The sequence below is a fragment of the Coffea eugenioides genome, chromosome 2 (genome assembly GCF_003713205.1).
Source record: "Coffea eugenioides isolate CCC68of chromosome 2, Ceug_1.0, whole genome shotgun sequence".
Lineage (NCBI taxonomy): Eukaryota > Viridiplantae > Streptophyta > Magnoliopsida > Gentianales > Rubiaceae > Coffea > Coffea eugenioides.
Window position 1 is genome coordinate 10016368 of NC_040036.1, and position 23110 is coordinate 10039477.

The window sequence follows — 23110 nt, forward strand, 5'->3', positions numbered from 1 at the left end:
GGGATTTGGCTAAATTATTTCTTCATTACATTACTAGTGGCTAAATTAATATTGGAACTCTCATATTTGTCTATCTTTTCTTTTGGGGTGGGGGACTGGGATGGTTGTGGAAGGAAGGAATTTGAAGATACTTTAAATTGGATGAGAGAAAAACATTTACCTTTTTAAATTAGCACTTGCCAGAAGATGCTTACTACGCTGATGCCTACGTCGCATTTTATATTTTGGTGTGCTTATATTTAAGTGCTATAAAAAAGTTTGGTACAGATTCTTGAATTATCCGCATTTTGTTATTTCCACAGTCCCCATCACGGCCCCTAATATTTTTTTTTCTGCAAAAGATAAAAAGTTTGTGCACTCTCAGACAAGTTTTGAACACTCACACATGCAGCAGGTGAAATTCACTAGATGCCACTTATTAGCTATTAGATTTTCGATTCATTACATTGTTTTCTGGGGACCAAATACCTTGCTGAGATCCGTCTTAAGAAATGATAATAAACTTTCATTTTGAAAATTTGTTTTGGCGTCCAATTCTCAATATCAACTGTTTCGATGGTTCTTGCTTCTTTCAAGATTGTTTTGTCCCGTTAGAATTTTCCGTCTTCGGTGAAAGGTGATGCTTTCATTGTTATATAGCGGTGTTACTTCACTAATGGTCGTATTGCTACTTGCAAATAACTCGCTATTTTTTTTTTCAACAAAATAAATGGGAGGCTTTCAAAATAAAATGCCAAAAAGTTCCTCAAATGATAGAGTAATAGTAGTACAGAATGAAATCACAAGTATTTTAGAATACCTACATGCAAATAAGACAAGCATGCAACTTATTTTTGCAATTACAGATGTTGATGATGGAATGGTAGTATGAAGGAGATAGTCCTATGCATTTGCAGTAGTTCATGGCTCCTCGCTTCCGTCACCGCCACCATATCCTGATCCATAACCAGACCCATAACCTGAGCCATATCCAGAACCACCACCATGACCTCCACCTCCACCTCCACCGCCTCCACCTCCACCACCACCTCCTCCGCCTCCTCCTCTCCCACCACCACTTCCATATCCTGAACCACTGCCGCTTCCGTAGCCTGAACCACTTCCTCCACTACCTCCGCCTCCTCCTCCACCTCTGCCACCACCTCCTCCACCACCTCCTCCCTTTCCTATTCCTCCACCATAGCCTGAGCCGTAACCAGATCCATATCCGTATCCTGAACCATTACCAAACTCTGAGCCTCCACCACCACCACCACCACCACTTCCACCTCCACCTCCACCTCCACCGCTTACATGTCCCTCGTCATAATTACCCTGTCCAGAGCCACTCCCCGAACCATAACCAGAACCTGAACCGCGCCCCTTCCCACCACGTCCTCCTCCTCCTGCGTCAATGGCCACCTTTCCAAGTCTAGCAGCAAAAGCAAGATCCACAAGAAGCAAAACCAACAATGCATAAGCTATCAACTTGGGATGGGCCATTTTCAAATTAACTCCCAATATGCAAACAAGTAGTATAAGGATTGGTTTATATGTGTCTTTCTGTGCTTAATTAAGAATGTCTAGGAACTGAAAACATAACGAGGTTTGGAATGCTTGCCAATGAGGTTAAGGTAGGGGGTCCTTTATATAGGCATTTCGAAGCCAACATTCTTAAGTTGCATGGCTTTCTAGTAGCTTCTCAATACTACTATTTATGATTGCAAAATGGAACGGTCCATTGTGATACAGTGATAGTGGTGTTGGTGGCGTGGTGATAATGGTTGCCTGTCCTCTGATCCTCTAGCCTTTCATGCAGATTCTCCACAAAGTTGGCTCCCACTTTTGACTTGAGGCTCCTAACGAACTTAGATAAGGGGATCAGTGGGATGCATTATCTGATCTCAACTTTGTCTCAATGTTCACATTTTTCCTAACTCTGTCAAATTTTTTTGTTCTGGTTTCAGGTTCACATTTAAGAATAACCAATTCGTTGTCGGTGAAATCCATCAGAAAATTCGATTGCGTCTTGGGTTGTGTTTGAGCATATGTTTGTTGCCGGATAATATGTGAGGGCACCGCCGTGGAACGGACATCTAGAGCAATCTTTTCCCAGCCTTCCAGTTTGCGTAAATCACATACTCTGATGCGAACTTCAGACCTTCAAATGAAAGCATATTAAGCAAACAAAACCCGACTCGTAAGAATTCACCTACATATGGGTTTGGACGATGGATAACAAAATAATCGTCGGATTTAACCATTGGAAAGTGTCTTTAATCGATTGATGATTAGTGGTGCAATCTGTTTTTATACATTTAGCAAAGTAATTGTGTAAAGCCAACAATTTTGTATGAATTAACGCCCACGAGTACAACGTTACAACTAGTGCATCAGCGACCTCTTTATGATTTATGAATTTAAAAGAACATACTAGTGTGTGTATATGTGTGGGTGTAAAGTCCACTCTACGAGTTTTGATAAAGGATTACCTCATCAATTAGTTCGTTGACTAGGTTAATCAGCGAATTAGTCTCAGTAAGTGTGCTGTTGCATCAACGGATTATGGTTTAATTAGATTATCTATGCCATTAATTTGATGCGTAAAGCCAACGGATTATAGACCTGTATACTAATTTTCTTGGCTTCGGTTTTAACATTTGGCTTCCCATCTCATTCTCCATTTCTCGACAGAAAAGAGTGGATTACTAGTAGAAGACACATAATTAACATTTCCGCGTATGGTACAGTCTCCAGCCTTGCACGCCCTCTTCATTCTTCACTCTTAAACATGTAGTTTTCATCTGGAAATCCTATAAAACGATGACACAAAATACAATCCACTATGGTCACCAACCCATATTCCGCTGTCAATTATCAATATGTCTATTATCCCTCGTCAGTGGTGGGGGGATTTTGTCTCCCAGCTTCGTTCGTACGTTATCGTATTTCTTCAATCAAATGACATCTGTAATCTTACCTTCTACCCTGCTTTGGTGGGCATATGCAAACTGCAAAGCACGCTAGCTTGCACTTTGCACTTAATCATTGCTGCGGCAGCTTTCTAGTGTCTGTTATGAAATACCCACATTCTTTTGTTGTCATCATCTAAGAATTTGCTTCGATCTCATTGGTCCTTTCAGTAGACAAACAAGACTTGAATGCTCATATCCACACCGAGTATCCACTTCCTTCAATCTTCTAATCATTTGAGAATGCGAATAATTCCACGTTAAATGTCTCAACTAAGTTGATGAGTTGACTTCATGAATTGTCACCAAATCATTAATGGAAAAGGAATATAGGAGATTATGTAGGGGGTGATCGTGGTTGAGAAGCAAGGTGTGGTAGATTAATTTTTTATGAAGTAATTATCTGCAAAGATAAGAAGAATGATGTTTAAGCGATGATAATAGACATATATGCAGATACCTGCATAGGTACATGCATATATGCAAAACCAAAAGCATCTAGTTGAATCGCAGAAAGAATCTAGTTGGATCAAGTCTGATACTGCTGTATTAACTTAATTGATGGGCATGATTAAGAAACAATGAAACAAGATATGCAACTGACAGAGTTTTAGAATTTATCTATCAATATGAAAATAGTAATAAAATCCTAATAAGCTTAGCAGGATGGTAGATTGTAGCTCGTTCCATGGGAATCTTCTTCAAAAAGACACTTCATTTTTTGTGAATGGAAGGAAAAACAAGTTGGTAGTATGCTTTGTTTGGATTGCATATTTCTGGACTTTTTGTAGAAAAATAACTGTAGCGATTTGATATATGTGAGGTAAAAAGGTGATTGGAAAATGTGTCCACGAAAAATGTAACAATTTTTCAAAGCAATCCAAACACACTAAGTTGGAATTAAAAAAAAAAAAGCATCTTAAAGATAAATTCTCAACCAGCAAAAATAAGTTTGGAGGACAAGTTGGAATGGTTCTCCCAATTTGGAGGATTAAGTTGAAAATTTTTTAGTTTGAGGGATTAAATTGAGATTTCATTATAATTTATAGGACTAAAATGAAACTTTATTTAGTTTGAGGGACCAAATGAAACGCACTACTGCTTTGGAGGACCAAATTGAGATCTCTTCAGTATGAGGGACCAAATTATGCTTTTTGGCCAATTTGGAGTACCAAAAATGAAACTAATTCTACCAAATAATGTCGTCGTTATCTGGATGCTCTACGACTCAACGTGCCTCCTTCGAGCAGCAGTTTAAATTCTAAAACCCTTTCAGCTTTCGCTCTTTTTCAGCCCGAAAACCCTAAAACTCCCCCGTCTCCGCCGTTGCAGGTGATAGAGAAGCTCCGCTGCTCTCCAGTCAACTATAATGGCTGTAAGTATCACCATTTTCGTTTCCTTGTCTCGTTTAAGAGACTTGTGATTAGATTTGGCTAATTTATTTGTTGGAAGTTGTTCGATTGGTCGTTTTCACTTTGTCTTGCCCGTTTAATTGGTGAAGTTAATTACAATTCTGTGTTCTGTATTGTAGCTGCTTAGCAAATCGAAAATTTTATGGGAAAACAGGAACAGAGGGAAAAAAATTTGAGAGCTAAGAATGAGAATTTGATTAGCTTCGGGTTCTGAGTTTATGTACCTCGTCTTTTGACGGAGGTAGGACTCTCGCCTTCTCTATGCCCTTTCCCTTCCCGTTTTTCCTTCCAAATCTGTCTTCCCTGCTAAAAGTTTGGATTGTCATAATGGTTAAGGAAAAATCGCATAAAATAATTACCAGTAATACGGGGCGGGGCTGGGCCGTTGAGCCAGCCATTTTAAGGTTGTATAGGGCACGTAATGCTGGTTATAATGAATTAGAGGAAGCCGGGTTATGTGGAATAAAGTTTGCTAATTGACGCTGTTGGACAGTTGGAGCTAGAGCATAATTAATATGGGGTAGGCATCATGAGATTTTTTTTTTCCAGATAATGTGGTTTGATGGGAAATTTTAGAGGGGAAAGGAAATGTTTGTCATAGCTTTCAGATTGGAAAGGAGTAAATTTCCGGTGTTATACTACCATTACTTGTGACCTTCAAGTTCAACTTATTGAGTTGAGTTTTAGTTGTTTATAGTAACACTATTTCTATGTTATGGGGATTTGGCTTCATCTGCCTTAATAATTAAAAGACTTGATTGATGCACTACACAGTTGTGCTTGTGGAGTTGTTCTTTTTTTTTTTTTTTAATAATGCATTGATGAGCAAACAGTTGTCAAGAAATAATGTATCTCTACTTGTGTTGTTTCCAGTTGGGAAGGTAGGCCATGGTAGTTATGACCTAGGGGTATTACACTGTCCAAAATTTTCAGGGGGAATGGTGTATTGCTAAACAATAGCACACGTTAAATTGTAGAATTCCCTGTCCCACCCAAAATGAACTCTTATTCAAATGTGCAACTGGAATGTAGGATGTAGTCATTACTTTGACACAGTTGTCTAGTTTATCCAGTACAACCTGAGATATTCTGTCTGCTTTGTTTTTGGAAGTATGTGCTTAAGATTGCTTCTGATACTGCTTTGTTGATTTACCTAAAGGCTCTTTCCATAATCATTCAAGCAGCGTAAGGATATCATTGTAATGTGGTTTCATGTTTTTCCATGTTGAATTTATTCATGAGTCAGTGCTGGAGTATTTTTAGTTTTTATAGCCTGAAGTATTTTGTCCATTTAATGGTCAAATTATGCTTATACACTCATTGTATAATGGCAACTATGACAGCAGCCTTATTGGTTACCTGCATTTACTTCTTATGCATCTATAGTTTTATTGGAAGCTTAATCTTCTCCTGGCATGTTTTGATGCAGACTGTACCAGTTAATCCTAAACCTTTCCTGAACAATCTTACTGGACAGCCTGTTATGGTAAAGCTCAAGTGGGGTATGGAGTACAAAGGTATTTTGGCTTGCAAGATTTGATAAATCTTTGAGTATTCTTTGGTTCTGAGCTATTGTGTCCAAGCTTTTTTTTTTTTAATTGTGTCCAAACTTATGTTCCAAAAGATTTAAATCTTCTCATTTTGAATCCATTGCAGGGTTTCTTGTCTCTGTGGACTCATACATGAACTTGCAGGTAGTGATTTAGAGGGTAATTTTGTGTGAAATAGTTTGCTCCTGTAACTGGATACATGTTGCTTTTCTTTATTAGAAAATTTATTGACATTGAAAATTGCAGAAGAAGCATTTTGTTAGTCAATTCACGTAGTTTAAGATTGTGTTTTAGTCAGCATGGTCTGAAGTTCATAGTACATGTGTTTTTGTTGGTGTAGTACTTTGAATAAATAGCTTTAGTCTGTGAATTTGTTTCCATATTGTGACAAAAGAAATCACTTGTTCGCTTTTACCATTATACTTTCAGCTAGCTAATGCTGAGGAATATATTGAGGGGCAGTTTACTGGAAATCTTGGAGAGATTCTGATCAGGTAATTTTATCTGCTAATATATTTTCTGTTTAATCTAAAAACCTTACACTCCTATTTGGTATGCTGTTGAATCATCTGAGAACCTTTGCCAGTATATGGGAGGTGTTAAGTCTTTATAACTTTGGGCCGCTCCTAAATGGTTGAATGTATTTTAACTGTAGTTCCAACGTTGCTTTCAGTTAATAGTTTTTGGGGTTCCTTTTTGCATTTCCAATTAGATACTGCTTTTATTCCATGATTCTGGATGAGATCAGTCTTAATGATGGAAAAAAATTGTGGTACATGGTAGAAAGTTCAAATCATGAAATACCGTGTAACAATGTTCTGATGCATGTTACTGTGCTTTTATTACTGTGTAGGATAACTTTCAGCATCTGATGCACATATTTTTTTCTCTGTAGATGTAATAATGTTCTCTATATTCGTGGAGTTCCAGAAGATGAAGAAGTAGAGGATGCTGATCGTGATTAGGAGCTTCTGCAGTAAAATGATTTCAGATGAAACATTTGATTTTTTATCCCGTCATCCTATCTTCCTTTTGGAATATGTAATGTATTCTTGTCAGTTCTAGAATTTTGTTGTACCATTATGCATATAGCTTTGTTATGAACAAGGTCTTAATGCACCTTGACTTTCCTTGAGGGAATACTGGCCCTGAAATGCAGCAATCAAAATCAAGGTTGAGGATGACGGTAGATTTGTTATATTTATCTGAAATCCTATTAGCCTTCTCTTGATTCAGAAATATCATCGGTTTTCACCTGAGTCCCATCGCATCATGGTTCATAAATTACAGCAGGTGGTTTGTGCATTTTTATTAGCTGTATGGACCTGGGAGTTCAATGTAAACTGCTCAGTTAGAAGCAGGATTGGCTTCCATTGGCTATGCTAATCAGGTTTGTGCAGTGTCTTCTGCGGCCACCGAAACTAAAATGAATCTAAACTAATCAAGGTATGATTCTTTGCTTCGCCAGTCTACAACAGGCTGTAATGCTCTATTTTGTTCCCTATGCATTTACGTCAACGTTGAGTTCCTTTGCAGAGGGCTTTTGAGTTCTTAGAACTCGCAATTATGTCTTCTTTCGAGAAACGAAAATTTGACTAATTAAATCTAATCCCAGAAGTCAACCCAAAAGCCGGCACAATTATGTCATTTGTGCCTGGGATTGCCTCTTTTTTTTTCTTTTTTTTTTTTTTTTTTTAAAGTTGACAGTCTTAAATCGAGGATTTTACTATTCTTTTTCCTCTTATCACCTAATTTAACTCTCTTTTGAGTTCTTATAACTCGTAATCGTCCCTCGGAACATCTGATAGAATTAAAACTCATAATCATGACGGTAGTAGGTACATTTTGGTCGACGAAAGGCTTCAAATTTCCCCTGACGGGCCTAACTGTGTCGGCCGTGGCAGCTGACCAGCTGTTGCTTATGTCCTTATACATTGCATGTGTGTAATTGGTACGGCGTTTGCTTCGATAGAATCCGATAATGACATTTTTGCCACCAAAAAAAAAAAACTTATGTAGCCAAATACTAGCTAAAAACAATTAAAAACACAAAAAAGCTTGCGGCCCTTTTGATGCTGTTCAGTTTTGATCTCACAAATTGAAAAAAAAAAAAAATTTTGACAGATACTTTTGCAAAAATAGATTCTCTTTATTAATATATGTATCTGAATGCATAAATTCACATTCCTTTCATATAAACACTTTTGCAATTTTATTTTTTTGAAAAAGGTAACACATTAAGTTCCTCCTACAAAAAAGAATTAGACATGGGCAGCTAGATCTCACCCGTACAATTTTATTTTTACGTGAAACCCAAAATGATTATACACAATTGTGTCCAAAACATTTTACTTTTCCCCAAAGGTAAAACATTTTATCTTTTATCGACCTAAAACATTTTACTTTTTTAATAAAGAATTGCCCACTCCCCGTTTCTTAAATTTTACTTAGAGGTGTCTGTCATAACCCAATTATATTGATACGCCCATTAATAAATAGATTTAGAAATGCAATGAGTTTGTTTGGATAAGAGTTTATTTGGATGATTTATTTGAGATATTTACTATAGCACTTTTTGTGATATGATGTATGTGAGATAAAAAGGTGATTGGGATTTATGAGGCAAATTTTTTTTTTCCAAATTCTTTTTGTCCAAACAAACTCAATGAATTTAGAATGAATCTAAATGGATACTGAATTAAACTCATTTAAATTGTGAGTAGTGAATTGACTAGACTTACCCATTTATACCTATTTAAAAATAATTATACACTTAAACACAATTTTTAGTGAATATTAGGTAGATAAATTTGAATTTTCTACCAATCTGATAACAATAAAATGTTATTATATCTTTTCATAGAACATGCAAAAAAATTTTAAAAAAAAGTAAAATTTCAAGTGGATTAGAGTGATTCATTTTGACCTATTTATTAAATAAAATTTAAAAAATTGATCTAATTACACTAATTACTTAATCTTGAATTATCCATCGTGACACCTCTAATTCCAACACTCTGCGTTAGCAAAAAAAAAAAAAGAAAAAAGAAAAAAATATACTTAACCCGGATAATGAGGAAAAGCAGCAGGGCAGCACCAAACCGTTACGCACAGATACGGTAGTGCAGCTATTTATCTATTAGACCCGACGACATCGCTAACTAGCTGTAGTGTAAGAAATCCCATTGACAAGTAAAGTTGACGTTAAATCTAAAAGTCGCCCCCGACAGATTACCGCCGTCGTCGTCAAATTCGGGGCGGGAGATCCACCCGATCCCCAACTCCCCCTAAATTCTGAGTGAGTTTTTTGATTACACCGATTGATCCTTTCTTCTTATATTTCTTTTGCCTTCCCTTTCGACAAGGTATTTTTGTTCTTTTATTTCTTATTACATCTTTGTGCAGCACGAATGCTTTTATATCTGACTTATGAATGTCTATTTTGACTTTCCTGTTCTGATTGAGATGCAAAATTCATTTGTCTTGATCGTGTTTGAATAAATGTCGGTGTGAAGTTATCCTTTTTTTTTAATCAATCAAGGGATTTACGTATTTAGTGTAAATTTCTTGCTCTAACCAAGATGCAAATGAATACATTTGCTTCGAAATTGTATTGGGTATTTATTTGCTTCAGAATTTTGAACTTTTCTGATTCCCGGCTAATTCTTGGTGTTGTTAGGCAAAAGGGAACAAATGACTCGACGTATAGTGTTAGAAAAACGATCTTCATATCACATTCATGTCACGCATTTTGGTTGGGTTATAGTAGAGTTCTTCTGGGGCTTCCAATGACTAAGATTTATATCCCTGCTCATTTAGCTCAAGTGCAGCCTTCTCTAGTTTCAGGGTTCCGGATCTAAACAATTCCTGTTGGGTTTATTCTCAATCTAATTCCTCCTTCATAGCCTCTTATGATTACTTTTGTTAGTATTGGTTTGCCTTTTTTTTTTTTCACTTTAACTTGTATACTGTTAGCCCAGGCACTGAAGTACTTTATTGGGTTTCTTGAGGTCTGGTTTTCCTGGAAATCGAGATTCACACCTGTATAAGAGGTTAAATTCAGACTGGTTATGTAGATTTGTATGCACAAATTAAATTTGTTATGGGAAGAAGAAGTCGATGTTCTCAACAGACAATCATTTATTGGAACTTGATTTAGAATGTTTCCTTGTGATGGATTTCTATGCAGCAGACTTATCAGTTTTGTCCGGTACTTTGTTCTTTTGTTATTCTAGCACTATTTTTTATTATCTTTTTGGTTTTCCTTTTGGATATTAAGTTTGTGTCATTTGCTATTTCTTTTCTTCTGATACTTTTTTTATTTTTATTTTTGTTCTGATTTTGTGGCTACATCAGTCTGCAGTAATAAACTCTGTTGAGTCTGGTGAAGAGGGGTTAAGCTGTTATGGGAACAGATAATCAAAATTGGCATTTGAATGTATCATTTGATCAATGGGTAGCAGTCCCAGTGCCCGGTCCACGACCTGCTGCTCGCTACAAGGTACTGTCAATGTTTAGAAGTCTCTTTAGGTCCTTGGACTTTAAGGAAACTGATCTCGTTTTCTTACTTCTTTCATACCTCTGGCTCTGCAATCTTAAATTTTTTTTGGCAAAGTCATGGTGACAATATAGCATCTTCAGTTCCCTTAATTCACAACCAAATTTATCTTACAAAACCCTGCTCAAGATTGCGACTTGTTGATGGTTCAGTAATCTATGTTCTAGTGGCTTATCTGCTTCCTATGCTCTTTCCTTCTTGCACCTCTAGCATGCTGCAACTGTTGTTGATGAGAAGTTGTATATTAGTGGTGGAAGCCGTAATGGGCGCTACTTATCTGATGTCCAGGTATTGATCTTGATCATTCATTTTATTTTCAAAGCCTTTTTTTCTTGCACATTGTGAATTAGTTAATTTATTTTGTAGGCTTTTGACCTTAAAAGTCTGACATGGTCCACTGTAAAGTTGAAATTGGAATCTAATGCTGTTAAGATGAATGATGGGATCAAGTTTGAAGGTCTTCCTGCAATCGCTGGTCACAGTATGGTGAGATATAGGCCTAAAAGTATTCTTTTTGATCTTCTGATCTTTTTTTTTGGTGCTACTTCAACTTTAATTCAATTAGAATTTTTGACTTTGAAGCTTGAATGGATTTTAGTTCATTCAGAATGTGGTTGTGCATTTTCACAAATAATGCAACCATTTTACATTCCATTTGCAGATTAAGTGGGAAAACAAGCTGTTGCTTCTTGCTGGTCATTCAAAGCATGTTTCTGACGGTGTAACAGGTTTATTATTTGAGATCAATTTTGTCCTGAGCAGTAAACTCTGATGTTTTCATTTTTATGTTTTTTGACTTATTGCCTAGTTGATTAATTCTTGCAGTGCGCTTTATTGACCTTGAAACACATAATTGTGGTGTCATAGAGACCTATGGAAAGGTTCCTGTAAGTGAATATTCTGCTGCCTATTTCAGGATTTTGTTCCCACGTTTACTCTTTACAAAAAATTTTTGTCCTTCAACCAAACTCAGTCAGTGAGAAAAGGGTCTTACTTGGTGTTCTTTTTTCCATGCGGAGACCCTAGATTAAGTTTTTGGTACTCTTGACCCATTGTGCGCATACTGTTTCCAGGTAGCTCGTGGTGGGCAATCTGTTACACTAGTTGGCTCTAAGCTTGTAATGTTTGGCGGAGAAGACAGGAATAGAAGACTGCTCAATGATGTTCGGATATTGGATTTGGAGACCATGACTTGGAGCTCTGTGGAGACTACGTATGTGTCTGAGTGTTTACTAGTTGCTGTCATTATGCTTGTAGAAGAGTTTCCCTTCACTTTGCATCTATCTTGATAGGCAGACGCCTCCAGCTCCAAGGTTTGATCATGCAGCTGCACTGCATACAGAGCGCTACCTTCTGATTTCTGGCGGTTGTTCTCATTCAGTCTTTTTTAGTGATCTCCATGTGCTGGACTTGGAAACAGTAAGTGTGCCTTGTCTGTGAATTTCTTAGCACATTCAGATGTAAATACTTGTTTGCTGTAAGCCTAGTTGGCTTTCCATGGCAACACACTTTTTAAGAATTTATGTGATGCAGCAGCATGCCTTTGACCTGTTGTGTTCAAGGATAAGAGTTTCTCTATTTTAATTGTTCTTCATTCTTTGTACTACTATATTTGCATTCTGGCACATATCTAATGTTTAATTCATCACTTGAATATTCATGTAAAACTTCCTTGATGGTTATTGTTTGATTTTGTCTTTTATTGATTGCATTATTTATTGGGTCAGTCATAAGCCACTCTGTGTTTTCCTTGACTGTTAGGATTTAGAAGCAAATTTTTTGGTTCTATGAGACTGATTGATGTGTCCATGACCTTCTTAGATTTATTTGGCATGTCTGCATTTGGGCGAGACTCAATACCTGTGACCACAGATTGACAATTGCAATATTTGTTGCAAGAAGTCAACTCAGAATTGTGTTAGATATCTGGCATCTGTTATTCCAGCTTATTGTATTTTATCATTAGGGTTGGTTAGATAGGTCTGAAAAGGATATGCTTGGAAATATTGCCATGCTTTTTTTTGGCTCTTTCCTCTTTGGTGCAATTAGGTATTTTCTAGTTAAATATTGCTGCCAATTAGAGCATGTTGGGATGTATCAGAAAGTTTATCATCTTGCTTGCAATATTGCAGATGCAATGGTCCCAACCGCAAATTCATGGGGATCTGATGAGACCGAGGGCTGGTCATGCTGGTGTCACCCTTGATGAGGATTGGTACATAGTTGGCGGCGGAGATAATAGAAGTGGTATATATGTATTACTCTTGGCTCTCTTTGTTTTCCTTCCACAGTTCCACATACCATTGCTGATTATTTGGACTTCTGTTGCAGGTGCCCCAGACACTCTTTTGCTGGATATGTCTAAGCTTGCTGTGTCAGTGCTGACAAGTGTAAAGGGGAGAGAGCCACTAGCCAGTGAGGTTACTTTCTTTTGCTTTAAATCCTTGTTGGTTAATTTTGGAATTTGCGGATGCTGACTCCTAAAGTTCCCCACTTTTGTCGGAAAGTCTCTATGCAGTTGGAGTGTTGTGTATTTATAGTGAAAAGTTTTAGCTTTAGGGTCATAGCAACTAAATCACTAAAGAGAGTTGTTTTCCGGGAATGCTCTTCGGGTTTGTGTGATGAGTTTACATTTCTTGTAAATTGGTGGATTATATATTTGATACTGAAAACCACCTATCTATTTTTTTCTTCAAGAATGATGCTGTGATAAAACTTCATTTTCCAGACATGAAAAATTTCCTGCTTGAAGGGGAAGGAGGCAGTTCTATTGGTGACGTCGTTTGATTAAAGTATCAGAATTAAATTTCTTAATAATTTATCACTTTCGGCAACCAAGTAGACATGGTGCCTGCAAATTTCTCAGTGAAACTTGCTCTTTCTATTCATGTACAAGTGTTTTTATTTCTCTCATGTGATTATGTTGTTCGTTTTTACCTCACAATCTGCAGCTCAATTTGCTTCCTTTTGTTATTTGGCTCAAATTTTTAGATGAAATCATGCTGCAAGCTTGGAAATTTTGTTTCATTCATTCATTTATTCTTTCTATATTTCTCTCTCTGTCTCTTTTTTTTAATCCATAATCTGGTTACCACTTAATGGTTAACAAAACTCTGAATACAGGGCCTTAGTGTTTCCTCTGCAGTGCTAGACACCAAGAAGTTCTTGGTTGCCTTTGGTGGTTATAATGGAAAATATAATAATGAGGTATCTTCTCTATACATGTCTGTATAGTGTGCTACTTTCATTAGTCTGCGAAGATGTAGAGATTTGTCACTTGCAATTCATCTCCACCTAGATGTAACTATTACTTGATGGTGCTTGTTGTCCTCCAAGTATGCAATATTCTCTAAAGCATTATATTCATGTTAATTACTGACTAGATCGCCAAATGTAACTTATGTATAACAACACATTTTGACCACTGACATGTAGCTTTATGAGTCCAAAAAAAAGGGTTACTTATGTGATTATTTTCCCATTGTGGTCTGATGGATGAATATAAACCTGACCCTGCTCTTGTAGGTATCTTTTTTCTGTGGTTGATCTACTGGCTGGTTGTGTCTTTAGAAGTCCCTTAGCTGGCACAATACACACACGCACTTCAGTAGCTGATCACAATGTTATGTTTGGGTGGCAAACAGTTTAGTGAGAGGATTATGTTTTGTAGGAATTAAATAAGATCAAGAGGGATTTAGTTTTTGGCTTCATATGATAAGGGAAGAAAACTTTGTTTGTCTCTCTAGCTTGAACAGATGTTGTATTTAAACACCAAGTGTTTCGGTTCAACACTTGGATGCTTAGTTCTGAACTTCAGTGATGGCATAGGCAGCAAAGGGATATAGATGTTTTGTCTTTTCTTCTTGTAGAGGGTGTTCTGTCAATATGTTTGGGAAGATAGTGAGGTAGTCATTAAGTACTTAGTTACAGAAATCTTATTGAATTGTTTGTGAAGCAAGTGACTAAATGATGTTAAATTAGAAAAAAGAGAGAGTGAAGGGAAAGCTCTGGACTGGTTGCTTAGGGTGATGATCTTTGCATCTCTCTCTATCTCTCTCTTTTTTTTGGGGGGGGGGGGGGGGGTTTGGGAGCTTTGAGCACCTAAAGCCTTTCAGTTAGAGACCCAGGGATTTGTGTCTCGATTATCAAAGTATTTGATGGTCAAAGGAAGAAATTGTATAGGTCCCTGTTCTCTTTTTGTCTACCTGCATGGCATGCTTTAGGAAATGTAGCCAATAAAGGACGTGAGAAAAACATGTAATCATTGAGGTACTGATGCATTCTGTTGCCCTGGAATCGAGGATAAACTTATTATCAATTGTTGAATACATTTCACATCATTTCAAAATTGAAGGTGGATATTGTCATTGCGATGACTAGCACAATGTGAAGTGCAATCACATAGTAAAATACATGGGCATACCAGATGCATGGTAAAACAATGGAATATTAGAGCTAAAAACTCTCCATCTTGAATTCCTATATTTTCTGGAATGGCAGAATTAACTTGCATGACATTTTGCGAATTTTAAGCTCCATTTTCTGTACACATTATCAACACTTTTTCTGCAATTCTCTTAACAAAATTTTTTATTGCTTTGCTATAACACAATTCTGCCCGCTCTCTCTCTCTCTCTCTCTCTCTCTCTCTCAAGACTCTTTTCTTTGTTGCTAAGCTGCACCAATTTTTCTCTTTTGCCTGATGACTTGGTTCCTCCAACACCTTTCTTACACGGTTCACATTTCTCTTTGAAATCTAGGTTTTTGTTATGAGGCCTAAACTGAAGGACAATTTACTTCCCAAAATATTCCAATCCCCAGCAGCTGCAGCTGCTGCAGCTTCTGTTACTGCTGCATATGCTTTGACCAAATCTGAAAAGTTAGACTTGACAGAAAGGGAAGATTCAAATTTCAAGGTCATTCAGGTGGATCACTCCCAGCAGGATCTTTCAGTCGAGATCAGTTCAATTAGAGAAGAAAAAAGGTTGTTGGAGTTATCCCTTAAAGAGGTCAGATCAGAAAACTCTTCTCTGAAGGCTAAGATTGAAGAAATTAATGGAACTCATGCTGAGTTGTCAAAGGTATGATCATCATTAGAAATTGCTTGGTGTTTGTTAGTCAGCTAATTCTCATGCATATGATCCGTCCTACTTTTTTCAGGAACTCCAATCTGTTCAAGGTCAACTTGTGGATGAGAGATCAAGATGTGCTAAACTTGAGGTTGTACATTTATTATTCTCTTATTCATCTTGAATTTTATTTTCAGAACTGTTTCCTCTTGATTATATTACTGGCTTAAATTCTATTCTACTCTCTCATGTGCTTCATGCTCGTGTTGGCAAGAAAATTATCCATTCTTGTCTTAAGGCAATTTCTTTTTTATTCTGTTGTATGAGCGGTTGAAATTCTCCTCTTCACGTTTAATGGCATGCTAGGCACTTATAGCTGAGCTACAGAAGAATCTGGAGTCATTGCAGCCCGTAGAGGAGGAAGTTCAAATACTCAGGAAACAGAAAGATGAATTTGAGCGTGAAATGGAACTTGCTGCTGCTAGTGCCCAGAGACAAAATTCTGGTGTTTGGAGGTGGATTGCAGGATGAGTTGGGGTAGTACTACTCTGATCTAAGGTCAGCGCTATATAGTCTAACGGTCCATCCTGCAGAAGGAAAGTCATCCTCCATAAACACGGTTGCAAGAAACTTGATACACTTCCTTTAGGAAGTATTTAACAGCTCAGAGAAGGATCATGGAGTGACGTGTATCTCGAAGATGCGGCAATCTAGTTTCATGTAATTGTTCTAGTTACCTTGTTGGACCTTTCGATTTTATCTTCATGAATGTAACTTTTTGATATCAAGGTTCCATTTTTATTTTCCTTCCTCATGTAATATTTACTGCAGTTACACCTCCAATGACTTGCATTTATTTCTTTTTGATATGTAAAGTCACACGATTGGCTTCATTTTTTTTTATTTTTTTTTTTTGTTGACACCAACGTTGCTGTTGTACTCGTACCTTCACCCTGCAGCTTCTCTTGAATAATCTTTTATTCTGTAACCGATCAGATGTGCATGACTCTCCTGGTTTCAAGACATTATTGTCTTGCATATTGGTGATTCGACCCAGAGTTTGTGCATTATTTGGTGGAGTGGTTATGTTTGATGTCAGAAGATAAAGAAATTTGAAGATTGATTGTTCTGTCAGTTCTTTACATGCCGAAATGCCTCTATTTCGGTTTTCCTGCTGTTTGAGTGACTCTTCTTTCTCAGTATCTGTGTGCCGATTTTTAGTAACACTGCTTCTTTTTCTTCCTAATAGTGGAAAAGGCCACAAGTTTTAAATCCAATTATCTTTTTACGAGATGGGATACCTTCAGATTGATTCTACGATGTGTTGCTTCCAACATACGGTGAGTATGTAATCGATATGCAGGGGACATGCATTTGTTAGCATAATGTTGCAAAAATCGATTCCCTGATCCGCACTCTCTTAGGAGATGATTTAAGCAGAAAAATGTGAAACAATCATGCAAGAATATACTAATGTGTCTGGATGGTAGATTACTTGAGATAATTTTTTCAAAAAAAAAAAAAAAAATTTCTGTAGCATTTTTTTTGATTTGATATATATGAAATAAAAAGATGATGGAAAAATGTGTTGATGGTGCAAATAAATAAATTTGATCCAAAAAAATCTGGTATATTTTTTCTTCCCAAAGCGCGTGATTTGCTATTTGCCATTCTACGTGAATCACCAAGTATTTGAAACTTTCAAGGTCTTCAGAGAATTCTGACTTCTTAGGTCGAACTTTAATCCAAATGTAGGTGGATTAATTAACATTGAATAATGTAAACAATCTTTCGAATTTATACTTGATGATGAGGTTTCAGACACGTACTAACCTTGCACTCTCTGGCTAATTTGTTGGCTCTTTTATGTTTCTTATTCAACTGGTAAGTAACACCTTACAATGTATTAGTACTTTGCTTTCTTTTTCTCACTTGTACCATCCTTTCTCTATTTTTCTCACTCATCATTGCAACGTTAAGATGCTGCTTGGTCATTCATGAGTAGAGCTTGAACTCAAGGCTATCGCAGTGGCGTACATCCTGTGCTAATAAAAGTGCTTCTAAGTGATGATGCCGAGACATATTTTACGTCCTCTTTCTCTTCGCATAGGTAATACACAGAATGAGAAAGAAGGTTTGATCCAGCAAGAACATCAAGTGAGATTCATTATAATCTGGATACAAATTTCTGTTTTCCTTGTGAAACAAGATCCTTCCGCAGAATTTTTCCTGCTGCTGACTTTGGTATGGCATCGATGAAACTCACTTTTCTAACTTTCTTGTATGGGGCAACCTGGTATACATGGGCTTGGCTTTAGGAATAATAATATTTTCGTAGTGAATAAGAAACCATGCATTAATAGACTTGCACTAACCTGGCTAGCAACAAATTGAATGACCTGATCTTCTGTGAGTTCAGAATTAGCTGCTTTTACCACATACGCAATTGGAATCTGTCCAGCTTCTTCATCGTCTAGCCTGCATGATTCTTTAATCATTAGATAGCACTTGTGTATATCTGGGGCCTGGGTGCAAGTTGGTTTGGCGTGTGGAAACATGTAATATGCTTAAATTTCAGGTGAAAGTGAAACATACGGCACAACTGCTGCATCCAGTATATCAGTGTGGCTCAAAAGCGTCGCTTCCAACTCTGCCGGAGCTACCTGCATTAGAACGTGGATCAATTCTTCCTGGTCTTTAGTGCAGTTGATTTTACTCCCATTAGCTGGTATTTCTCTAGCAATTGAATTTTTTTTTCAAATCAACTCTTTGTACCTGATAACCGTTATGCTTGATAAGCTCCTTTACCCGATCAACTATGTATAAACAGCCATCCTCATCAAAATAACCCAGGTCTCCTGTTTGCAGCCACCTATCTGCATTAATTGTTGCAGCCGAAGCTTCCTGGTTCCCCAGATATCCTTTCATCACTGCTGGGCTTTTAAACCACAGTTCTCCTTTTCTGAACGGTGGCAGTGCCACGCCAGTCTCGACATCCACCACCTTGGCAGTAAAGCTCGGAATCAATTGTCCGCATGAGCCTGAATGAGTCTTAGCTAGTTCATCTGACACAAAGAATGTAGCTGCACCGCAGCTTTCAGTCAGTCCATAGCCTTGCCTCATCTCCACCCCAGGAAACTTCTTTCTAAACCCATCAGTAACTTCTTTGCTCAACGGGGCAGCCCCAGATCCGACCCTTCGCAAGGATGACAGGTCATAACCACCTTGGTCGTACTTAACCAGGGCAAGTATCACTGGTGGAACTGCCGGAATGTTATTGACTTTGTGAGTTTGAATTGCCTCCAGCATTGCTTGGAAATCAAATTTCTGCATTACCACATTAGTCGTTCCACAAGCAAGCAACCCCAGAGCAAAAAATGCAAGGCCATAGACATGAAACATGGGAATGAAGCACAAAAACACATCATCCAGAGATGATGACACTTCTGCAGACCACCTGAGGAGTATCACAATGGACATCAAATTTGAGTGGGTTATTTCTACACCCTTGCTTGCTCCAGTAGTCCCTGAAGAGTAAAGTATGACAGCAGTGTCCGAAAGAGCTGGCCGAGCTGATGGTAATTCTAGAGGCTCACAGCAATCAATCAACTCCTCAACTGAAAGTGCAACACCATCTTTACTACGCGAAGTGAGGAGGGTAGGCACTCCGGTTGGAAGCAGCTTATCCGCCTCTTCTGGGGTGGCAATGGCAAGGTTTGCACCCGAGTCCCTTACTTGTTTTGCAATTTCTGATGCAGTGTTAAGCGGGTTGGCTGTGGTTAGGACCGCCCCAATAGAGAGTACTGCAAGACATATGGTTGGATACAAAAGAGAGTTTGGTGACAGGACAAAGATAACATCACCCTTCTTCACCCCAAGTCCATGGTACAGACCTGTGGCCAATTTGTAGATGGATAGTTTGAGTTGAGCGTACGTGACTCTCTGGTTAGTAGCTGAATCAATGAACGCAACGAGTTTCTCAGCTTGGCCAACAGGTGGGAACTGTGATAGAACAAATGCAGCTGTATCAAGATTAGGCCTAATTGGGATCTTCTGATTAGTCCCTTTGAGTTTGTGTAATGAATGGTAGATTCCAGCTTGTGGATCGAATCCACCTCTTTGTAAAGTCGATGACGGATGACTAGCTGCCAGTTCTTCTTCAAAGGGAGCTATCCATCCTTCTTCACTTGACATGGCTGCAAAAAATAGCCAAGGCTGATTACATTAACTTAATCTTGAAAACTAGTTTTTGCATCTATAGTTATATAAATTCCCTAAATATTTGGACAAATTAACAAGTCAATTTAGTTGGTTGCGACTTTGTCAGGGCTTGGATCTTCCTTATTGTTAAACCCGTTAGCTTCTGGATGCATGTAAGAGTTGTTTGTATGCTCGCCGGCTAACAATTTTTATTCGACCAAGTCATGGAAATTGTAGCATCCTCATCTTAACTATCAGTTGGGATTTCACAGCTTTGCAACCATTAACAGCTATAAAACGGCACAACAAAGGAATTTCTTCATCTTAAAACACGGTCTTGTTAACGTCGCCATCGTACGTGACATGAGGGTTGGGAACTTGTTTTTGCCGCCTTATGCTTGAATCACGCGCATTGGTTTAGAACAGCTGTCCATATATGTTTGTGATCTGCAAAGTTGTTGGATTAATAGATGGAGACTGTAATTGACACCTTACTGTTGTTTTTTGCAACAGAGTTAGATAGCTTCACCTTTCGCCTGTAGATAGATGTTGTATTTTTCTCTGTGGTTAAATTGGACAGTCGCCTGAACTACAGCACCTTGTTCTTTTCATTCCAATTTATGCTAACAAATTGCTTAGATGAGTTGGTCATGAGAATTTCTTGTGTTGACATCGTCTTAGTCTAGAGGAATTGGGCACATAACAACAAACCTCGCTCTCCGCGTTGCCATCAGAAAATGTAGAGGTTGCAAGATGATGGGTGGAATTATTACTGGAAAAGTAGAAAAGATTGAGTACTAAATAATTTGTGCGATTTGTAGCTCGTCTTTTTGGAGTATTCATTTCATTTGCAATAGGAATCAAGCAAACCAGTAGGAAGAATGAGAAGCTGCTGCTAACTTTGCAAGAAAAACACTTGTACTGGAAAGTATTGCAGTTCACGGGCAGAACACATTCACTAGTTGATCAGCATCTGTGGGATAATCTTGTTTAGCGTAGGAATTCAACATGATTGTCAAAAATTGGCCAAAACATTTTCTTCTGCAACTTAACCTCTAGGAAGTAGGAACATGGACTCGGCCTCAAGGAAAGTGGTATTGTTTTTGGTAAACTGGAGATTAAACACGCTGACAAATGAACAAAAGCACAAGGACTTGGCTTCTCGGGTTTTATCAAATGTATCGGAACGTATCAACCTATTTAGTAAAGCAGTTGAAGGAATCCTTAGGCCCATCTCGTCTCCTCCTCCAATTAATACATAGGAGCGCAGCACATTATATCATCATCGCGTGTGTTTAAATAGAATAGAGTAAAATACATATCAAACAATTACCTTCGGATGGTGCAACCCTTGGACTTTGATGAAATTTTCGCCACTATCAGTAGATAAATAAAGGCAGATCGTCTTAGCTCTTAGGAAGAAAACTGGCTATGATGGTTCTGGTGATGATATTCGCACAATGCTTGTATTGACATCCTCGACTTTAACTTCAATATTTTTCTGGTGTGGAACACCGGTACATTCACTCTCTTTTTTTAGGCTTTTACGTCCTTACAAAATGCAAACCCAATCCATACGATAATTCAAGGTACCCACCAGAGGTGGCTGGTATGGATTCTAAAGGCGGCTCAATGTGTCATTTAATTCCGCACAGTACACGTTACACAATCGCAATACACTACTGTCATTAGTCTAATCTCATTTCGTGCAGAGACCACACAAATTTTACTCTTGGACTTGCAGACTTGGGGGAAAGGGAGTAACAAGTTAAGTTAATATGGTATCAAAGCAAATCTCGCATGGTTTTTATTCTGAATGACAGAGTCTAGGCAAGCGGTGTTATTGATTGGATTTTTGCGACTTGCGGAGATGCAAGGCTCTCAAACGGAATGAATATGATATCCTAATCCCGTGTCAGAAAGTTAAAGATATATGCAAAATTAAGGTGTGTGAGTAAGAAATCTTTCATTCGAATCTTTCCACTTACACTATTAAAAAATTTTTAAAAAAGGGGATACAAATAAGAGAATAAATATTTAAAATCCAATTTGAAATATCTATTTTAGGATAACGAAAATAAAGCCGAATTAATTAATTTTGATTGTTGAGATTTGGATCGCTTAACAAGGTCGTCTTTTGAGCTGGGCTGATTTGGAGGGGAATAAGCATTGCAATTCGCCTAGTGGAGTTAAGTTGTCAGTTTTTTTTTTTTTTTTTTTTTAAGATTTCTGTGTGGGTTTTGAGAATTGAGTAGGCTGAGATGCTCATCCTTTCTCCGAAATTGTTTTAAGGACCTTTTTCCATTTTTTTTTATTTGATTTGTAAATCAGATATACAACAAATAGCATATAATAAAAATGGTCCTTAAACTATCTAACATTCTTTATTTTGGTCACTAAAATTTTTATGTAGCCAAAATAGTTATTCAGCTACTTAAAACATGTATTTTGGGACCTAGAAGTATACGCTTGCATTAGATGAATGACCAAAATGTACATTTTTGTGGTTGAGTGATAAAAAAGTGTAATGTCTTGATTAACGATAAGAAAAAAGAATTATTCCAAACTCTAAAGTCTAGACCAAACAAGAGGGAGAGGAGAACGTAAACAAACATGGTACTAGCCTCTAATGTCCAGTTGGGCCCTTGGGACAATGCCGTCTCCACTCTGCAAACAATCCACATGCCTCTCCCCCTCCTTTAGGGCCCATGAGCCTTTGTTGCTTTTATACGCATCCCTGCCTCCGGGGATCCGATCCAACCCGGATCACTGGCTTTTTACAATTGAGGGTGGGAACTGCACTGTGTAATTTAGAGAATGGTATAACAAATAACACGTAAAAGTACAATAAATTTTGCAAAATATTATTTACACTATATTTTTGTTATTTGCACTCCCATCATTTATTTTATCATATAGTCCAATAAATGAAACTATATGATTAAAATGATAGTGAAAGTGTTAAATCATATAATCTAATAAATGAAAACTGTATAATCAAAATGATAGTAAGAGTGTGATTAATAAAACGGTGAGTCTAACGGGTGAACATAGGACACTTCTTAAAATATATTTTGACTGTTATATTTTTAAACTTATAAGATTAATTAGAAAAAAAAAATAAATACAAAGGAGGGTAAGCAATATTGAATAAGAAAAGTATATAAATGCATGGGAGAATAATAATTATTAATATGTGTATATATACAATAGATTAGGTGAATGTTAAGTGTATTAACGAGTGCTCTTAAAAAAAACTCTTAATAAAAATGATAGCATAAACAATATTTTCTAAATTTTTTAACACAAATATAAGGAAAGAAGATTTGTTATGTTTTTTGGAAAGTTATTTATTTTGATATCTACATTT

The 23110-nt window shown here is 37.3% G+C and overlaps 4 protein-coding genes across 5 annotated transcripts; 2 read left to right on the top strand and 2 right to left on the bottom strand.

Annotated features, from left to right (window-relative positions):
- Positions 1–900: 900 nt before the first annotated feature.
- On the bottom strand, positions 901–1482 carry LOC113756040 (glycine-rich cell wall structural protein 2-like). Its single transcript, XM_027299859.1, has 2 exons — positions 1269–1482; positions 901–1184 (listed from the first exon to the last, which is right to left on the bottom strand). The coding sequence occupies exons 1-2, from the start codon at positions 1480–1482 to the stop codon at positions 901–903; spliced, it is 498 nt and encodes a 165-aa protein (XP_027155660.1).
- Positions 1483–4186: 2704 nt separating this feature from the next.
- Positions 4187–7172, top strand: LOC113761600 (probable small nuclear ribonucleoprotein F). Its single transcript, XM_027304669.1, has 5 exons — positions 4187–4326; positions 5793–5880; positions 6020–6057; positions 6343–6407; positions 6809–7172. Exons 1-5 carry the CDS (start codon positions 4321–4323, stop codon positions 6876–6878), a joined length of 267 nt encoding a protein of 88 aa, XP_027160470.1. The 5' UTR covers positions 4187–4320; the 3' UTR covers positions 6879–7172.
- Positions 7173–9025: 1853 nt separating this feature from the next.
- Positions 9026–16510, top strand: LOC113762107 (acyl-CoA-binding domain-containing protein 4). Of its 2 annotated transcripts, XM_027305385.1 has the most exons (15): positions 9367–9672; positions 9711–10123; positions 10270–10414; positions 10682–10759; positions 10838–10957; positions 11133–11199; positions 11297–11358; positions 11545–11684; positions 11764–11890; positions 12604–12718; positions 12803–12891; positions 13595–13678; positions 15232–15552; positions 15632–15691; positions 15907–16510. In XM_027305385.1, the coding sequence occupies exons 3-15, from the start codon at positions 10319–10321 to the stop codon at positions 16069–16071; spliced, it is 1524 nt and encodes a 507-aa protein (XP_027161186.1). In that variant the 5' UTR covers positions 9367–9672; positions 9711–10123; positions 10270–10318; the 3' UTR covers positions 16072–16510. The 2 variants fall into 2 exon arrangements, with proteins under 2 accessions (XP_027161185.1, XP_027161186.1); XM_027305384.1 differs by lacking the exons at positions 9367–9672; positions 9711–10123 and adding an exon at positions 9026–9211.
- A 1197-nt stretch (positions 16511–17707) lies between these two features.
- On the bottom strand, positions 17708–19734 carry LOC113756054 (4-coumarate--CoA ligase-like 7). Its single transcript, XM_027299860.1, has 4 exons — positions 18316–19734; positions 18136–18203; positions 17916–18018; positions 17708–17833 (listed from the first exon to the last, which is right to left on the bottom strand). Exons 1-4 carry the CDS (start codon positions 19732–19734, stop codon positions 17708–17710), a joined length of 1716 nt encoding a protein of 571 aa, XP_027155661.1.
- Between the last annotated feature and the right edge of the window lie 3376 nt (positions 19735–23110).

Bases quoted from the DNA above. Each gene is read 5' to 3' on its own strand.
- LOC113756040 (XM_027299859.1), bottom strand. From the start codon at position 1,482: ATGGCCCATCCCAAGTTGATAGCTTATGCATTGTTGGTTTTGCTTCTT. The intron at 1,185-1,268 runs GTGGAAGTGGTG...GTTACGGCTCAG, and splicing joins CGGTGGAGGTGGAGGTGGAG to GCTATGGTGGAGGAATAGGA.
- LOC113761600 (XM_027304669.1), top strand. The intron at 5,881-6,019 runs GTATTTTGGCTT...AATCCATTGCAG, and splicing joins GTGGGGTATGGAGTACAAAG to GGTTTCTTGTCTCTGTGGAC. The intron at 6,408-6,808 runs GTAATTTTATCT...TTTTCTCTGTAG, and splicing joins CTTGGAGAGATTCTGATCAG to ATGTAATAATGTTCTCTATA.
- LOC113762107 (XM_027305384.1), top strand. From the start codon at position 10,319: ATGGGAACAGATAATCAAAATTGGCATTTGAATGTATCATTTGATCAA. The intron at 10,415-10,681 runs GTACTGTCAATG...TTGCACCTCTAG, and splicing joins GACCTGCTGCTCGCTACAAG to CATGCTGCAACTGTTGTTGA. The intron at 12,892-13,594 runs GTTACTTTCTTT...CTCTGAATACAG, and splicing joins GAGAGCCACTAGCCAGTGAG to GGCCTTAGTGTTTCCTCTGC.
- LOC113756054 (XM_027299860.1), bottom strand. From the start codon at position 19,734: ATGTCAAGTGAAGAAGGATGGATAGCTCCCTTTGAAGAAGAACTGGCA. The intron at 18,204-18,315 runs GTACAAAGAGTT...GTTCTAATGCAG, and splicing joins TCAAGCATAACGGTTATCAG to GTAGCTCCGGCAGAGTTGGA. The intron at 18,019-18,135 runs GTATGTTTCACT...AGAATCATGCAG, and splicing joins CTGGATGCAGCAGTTGTGCC to GCTAGACGATGAAGAAGCTG.